This window comes from Heterodontus francisci, chromosome 34 (assembly GCF_036365525.1).
Source record: "Heterodontus francisci isolate sHetFra1 chromosome 34, sHetFra1.hap1, whole genome shotgun sequence".
NCBI lineage: Eukaryota > Metazoa > Chordata > Chondrichthyes > Heterodontiformes > Heterodontidae > Heterodontus > Heterodontus francisci.
Window position 1 is genome coordinate 24,652,471 of NC_090404.1, and position 6,000 is coordinate 24,658,470.

Consider the following 6,000-nt stretch of genomic DNA (forward strand, 5'->3'; position numbering starts at 1 on the left):
ACACCCGAGCAAACTGATAAGTGGAAATTCCAGATCACTTCAGTTGTTCCAAACCACAGAACATCTGACGTTTATACAGCTCATGCTCACTGCAAGATATTCACATGCAGTAGCCAATTCGCACAGGGTTTTCTGAAATTACTTCAGACACACACTGCTGTGTAAATGGAAGCAAGTTTCAAATTCCTATTGACAGACCAATGTTTTTGCTGCAGACCAGTGACTTGCCAGCTACTGATCCTGCACCATTAATTTTAAGCCATGTCAAATGAGCTGTGTCAGTTCTCAGGTGCTCTCTGCTAAGATATCCCATGAAGGCAAAAAAAAACACTGGGAATTGGTCTGTGTTTACACACAAGTCCTTTTTGGCCATTTACAGAAGACTGACACACTGAAGTTGTGAAGGAGTATGCAGTTCCACCCACTTGCTTTCCTGGTTGAAGTTCATTTCCACCGAGGTGGAAGACTATAAAAAATAAAGACGAGCTAAAAACAGGTAAAAAAGACCTCCGGGAAGCTTTGTGGTTGTCCAGCATTTAAAAAATCTGAACTTTAAAGCATGTCATTTGGTTAACGTCGGAAAGGGAGAAGCCAATAGCGGATTTCTGAAACCCCAATATCAGAAATTCGTTATTTGGTGGAAATTGCTCATCCCCGAGTTACTTGTGAACTCGCTGGTGTGTCAGCAGATGGGACGAAGTCATGAATCCCTTCCCACACTCTGAGCAGGTAAATGGCCTCTCCCCAGTGTGAACTCGCTGGTGTTTCAGCAGGTTGGATGAAGTAGTGAATCCCTTCCCACACTCAGAGCAGGTGAACGGCCTCTCCCCAGTGTGAACTCGCTGGTGTGCCAGTAGGCTGGATGACTGAGTGAATCCCTTTCCACAATCTGAGCAGGTGAACGGCCTCTCCCCAGTGTGAACTCGCTGGTGTGTCAGCAGGTGGGATGAAGTAGTAAATCCCTTCCCACACTCTGAGCAGCTAAAAGGCCTCTCCCCGGTGTGAACTCGCTGGTGTTTTAGCAGAGCGGATGAATCAGCAAATCTGTTCGTACATACAAAGCAGGTGAACGGCCTCTCCCCACTGTGAACTCGCTGGTGTGTCAGCAGGTTGGATGACTGAGTGAATCCTTTCCCACACTCGGAGCAGCTGAACGGCCTCTCCCCAGTGTGAACTCGCTGGTGTGTCAGCAGGTGAGATGGAGTAGTGAATCCCTTCCCACACTTGGAGCAGGTGAACGGCCTCTCCCCTGTGTGAACTCGCTGGTGTACAATGAGGTCATTAGATCGCTTGAATCCAGTCCCGCAGTGAGAACACCTGAACGGTCTCTCGGCAGTGTGAATTCGCTGGTGTTTCAGCAGGTCGGATGTATGAGTGAATCCCTTCCCACACTCAGAGCAGGTGAATGGTCTCTCCAGGGTGTGACTGCATCGATGAGTTTCCAGCTCAACTGGATAATTCAATCCCTTTCCACAATCCCCACATTTCCATGGTTTATTCCCAGTGTGACTGCGCTTGTGTTTCGACAAGCCAGATGATCGGCCACACACAGAACACGTGTACAGTTTCTCCCCACTGTGATCACTGCTTTTTCCTTCCATGTTCAAAATCCAGTGATACTCAGCTTATGATAAATTGGGCGACTCCTTCAGATTCAGATCTGACATTTATTTTGCTTTTCACAGCCGCAATTCCTCCCCTTCTCAAATCCTGTAAAATTGATTTAAAACAGAAAAAAGTGTGAGAGAACCCACAAAAACACAAAGGCAGGTTGTGAAATGGAGCTGAATGAAACTTGTAATTTATGGGGCCGGCACTAGGAAAAAGTGACCATAAAAGCTGCTGGATTGACGTACAACCCCAACTGGTTCACTAATGTCCTTCAGGGAAGGGAACCTGACACCCAGTCTGGACCTACACAAGACTCGGCCCTCCATCGAAGAAAAGAGAAAGAGAGGGCGAGGTGGGAGAGGACAGGTATTTTACATATCTACAACTCGAGCAGAACTTTGACAGAACCTCCCAAACCCTCAACTTCCACCATCTAGAAGGACCAGGGTAGCAGGTGTACATGAACTCCATCACGTCCAAGTTCCCCTCCAAGTCACACAGCATGCTGACTTGTCTGACAACCAGTACTGGATGTACAGATGGACAAAAGAGCTGAACTCAAGAGGTGAGGTGAGAGTGACTGCCCTTGACCTGAAGGCAGCATTTGACAGAGTATGGCATCAAGGAGCCCTAGCAAAACTGGAATCAATGGAAATCGGGGGGAAACTCTCCGCTGCTTGGAATCATACCTAAGGCAAAGGAAGATGGTTGTAGTTGTTGGAGGTCTATTATCTCAGTCCCAGGACATCACTGCAGGAGTTCCTCAGGGTAGTGTCCTAGGCCCAACCATCTTCAGCTGTTTCATCAATGACCTTCCTTCAATCATAAGGTCAGAAGTGGGGATGTTCGCTGATGATTGCACAATGTTCAGCACCATTCGTGACTCCTCAGATACTGAAGCAGTCCATGTAGAAATGCAGCAAGACCTGGACAATATCCAGGCTTGGGTTGATAACTAACATTCATGCCACACAAATGCCAAGCAAGGACTATTTCCAACAAGAGAGAATCTAACCATCTCCCCTTGACATTCAATGGCATTACGATCGCTGAATTCCCCACTATCTTGGGGGGTTACCCTTGACTGGAAACTGAACTGGAGTAGCCATATAAATACCGTGGGTACAAAAGCAGGTCAGAGGCTAGGAATCTTGTGGCAGGTAACGCACCTCCTGACTCCCCAAAGCCTGTCCACCATCTACAAGGCACAAGTAAGGAGAGTGATGGAATACTCTCCACTTGCCTGGATGGCTGCAGCTCCAACAACACTCAGGAAGCTCGACACCATCCAGGACAAAGAAGCGTGTTTGATTGGCACCCCATCTGCAAACATTCACTCCCTCCACCACCGACGCACAGTGGCAGCAGTGTGTACCATCTACAAGATGCACTGCAGCAATGCACCAAGGCTCCTTCGAAAGCACCTTCCAAACCCACAATCTCCACCACCTAGAAGGACAAGGGCAGCAGTTGCAAGGGAACACCACAACCTGCAAGTTCCCCTCCAAGCCAAACACCATCCTGACTTGGAACTATAACACCGTTCCTTCACGGTCGCTGGGTCAAAATCCTGGAACTCCCTTCCTAACAACACTGTGGGTGTACCTACCCCACATGGACTCCAGTGGTAGAAGAAGGTGGCTCACCACCACCTTCTCAAAGGCAATTAGGGATGGGCAATAAATAGAGTCCTCACCAGCAATACCCACGAATGAATAAAAATTAAAAACAGAAATTTCCTCCAATTAAATATTGTGAAGTCTGAAGCCATTATCTTCAGTTCCTGCTCCAAACTCCACTCCCGAGCCACCAACTCAATACCTCTTGCTGGCAACTGTCAAATGCTAAATCAGACCATTCATAAACTTGGTGTCAGATTTGACCCGAGGTGAGCTTCCAACTGCATACTGGGATCATCACTCCGACTGCCAATTTCCACCTCCATATTAACGCCAGACTTCACCACTGCCTCAGCTCATCTGCCTCTGAAACTTACATCCATGTATTTGTTACCTCTCAACTTGACTATTCTAACACACTCCTGGCCGGTCTCCCACATTCTACCCTCTGTAAACTTGAGATCATCCAAAACTCTGCTGCCTGTGTCCTTACTCGAACCCAGTCCTGTTCACCCATCACCACTGTGCTCACTGGCCTACACAGGCTCCCAGTTAAGCAGCACCTCAATTTTAAAATCCTCACCCTTGTTTTCAAATCCCTCCATTCCCTCACCCCTCACTATCTCTATAATCACCTCCAGCCCTACAACCCTCCGAGAGATCAGGGATCATCTAATTCTGGCATCTTGAACATCCCTGATTTTCATTGCTCCACCACTGGTGGCCGTGCCTTCAGCTGCCAAGGCCATAATCTTTGGAAATCCCTCCCTAATCCTCTCCACCTCTCCTTCCGTGATTCAGGCACTGATTAAAACCCACCTCTCTGATCAAGCTTTTGGTCATCTGCCCTAATATCTCCTTATGTGTCTCAGTGTCAAATGTTACTTTATAAACACTCCTGTGAAGCACCTTGGAACATTTTATTACATTAAAGATGCTATATAGATACAAGTTGATGTTAACTTGGACATATATCACCATTCCTTCATCACTGGGTGAAAATCCTGTAACTCCTTCCCTAACACCATTGTGGGAGCACCTTCACCACACAGACTGCAGTGGTTCAAGAAGAAGGCCCACCATCACCTTCTCAATGGACAACAGGGGATTGGCAATATCTGCTGGTCTGGCTAGTGACGCCCATATCCCAGGAATGAAGTAACAACAAAATATGTATATGTAAAATGGATTAAAAGCCTCTGCAGAAAATACTTGTGACTAAAACAATACTCTTTTACACGGAGTGGTTAGTGACTGTTTCGCAACCTCATCTCCCCTGGAAACTACTCCACTTGACAGTCTCACATTGGAAATTGTTGGGCCTGACTGGGCTCAAAAGTACTGGGGGTTAAAGCCAGCAGCTGCTCCTCCATCTCCACTCCAGATCGAACTGATGCAACAAAAAGACCAACACAGGAGGTCAAGGACTTCCACGTCCAACACCCACCCTGATACAAAACGGCTCTTAAATTGGTCCGTCTGTGTTACGCGACTCAGTTCTGTGAGTAATGCTTGCATTAAAAACCAAAATACTGCGGATAGCTGGAAATCTGAAATAAAAGGAGGAAATGCTGGAAATACTCAGCAGGTCGGGCAGCATCTGTGGAGAGAGAAACAGAGTTAATGTTTCAGGTACATGGAGCTGCCGGAACCTGCAGCCTGGAACTGAGAGGGGGAGGAAGAATGAGGAGAGGCAAGATAGTTCAACACTCACAGCAACCTACAATCCACCGACATTACCGGGATAGGGAGACAGAGTTTAGAAACACTCCTCCAGTAAAACATCCCAATTGAAAAAGGGGGAGCAGAATGTGTACCTACCCTGACATCCTCTCATGCAACTGTTCACGACCATCACTCACACTGCGCATGTTCCAAACCCCATTCGGTATTGCGTTTGCGCCAAACATTGTACCGCACTGCGCCTGTGCACTGCACTCCTGTGGTGTGAATAGGGAACATTTTCTCACGCCGTGAATGTTGGTTTGAAGCTCCGCCATTGAACTTCCCAATACGAAGGGCGGAAAGAGCGGCGAGTAGTCGGAAATGGCGAGCAGACGGGCGGCGGAGGGAGCGGGGAAGAGAAGCGGTGATTGAGCGGGGAACTGAATGTAGCGATTTAGGCGGCGATCGCGACCATTGAGGCGGTTTGGGTTTAATTCTGTTTTGTGTCAAAATTGAGCAGCGCCATCTTTGTTCCTGGCAGCTGCCTGAGACGTCGCAGGCAGTGACGTTTCAGTCGATGAAGCTGCATGTTCGCATGTGCCAGTGATGCACCACCTCGTGGTTACGTACGAACATTCGAATTAGGAGCAGGAGTAGGCCACTCGGCCCTTCGAGCCTGCTCCGCCATTCAATAAGTTCGTGGCTGAACTGATTACGCCACATTTCCACCTACCCCCGTATAACCTTCCACCCCCTGGCTTAGCAAGAATCTATCTACCTCTGCCTTAAAATATTCAAAGATTCTGCTTCCACTGCCTTTTGAGGAAGAGAGTTCCAAAGACTCACGACCCTGAGGGAAAATAATTCTCATCTCTGTCTTAAATGGGCGACCCTTAGTTTGAGAATCCCCCACAAGGGGAAACATCCTTTCCACTACCACCCTGTTAAGACCCCTCAGGATCTTATATGTTTCAATCAAGTTGCCTCTCACTCTTCTAAATTCCAGCAGATACAAGCCTAACCGGTCCAATCTTTCCTCATAACACAGCCCGCCCATTCCAGATTTATTTTGTTCCTTCATGTGCCAGTCCATCAGCTAGAGTAC

At 47.8% G+C, this 6,000-nt stretch overlaps 1 protein-coding gene across 1 annotated transcript in view; it reads right to left on the reverse strand.

The window, feature by feature from the left end:
• LOC137349233 (zinc finger protein 850-like) overlaps window positions 1–5,162 on the reverse strand; it is a 113,255-nt gene extending 108,093 nt beyond the window's left edge. The window contains exons 1-2 of the mRNA XM_068014732.1: window positions 5,052–5,162; window positions 664–1,710 (exon numbers count right to left, since the gene is read on the reverse strand). Of these exons, the coding sequence (XP_067870833.1) occupies window positions 664–1,601 (938 nt within the window). The 5' untranslated portion in view covers window positions 1,602–1,710; window positions 5,052–5,162. The remainder of the gene's footprint in view (window positions 1–663; window positions 1,711–5,051) is intronic.
• Between the last annotated feature and the right edge of the window lie 838 nt (window positions 5,163–6,000).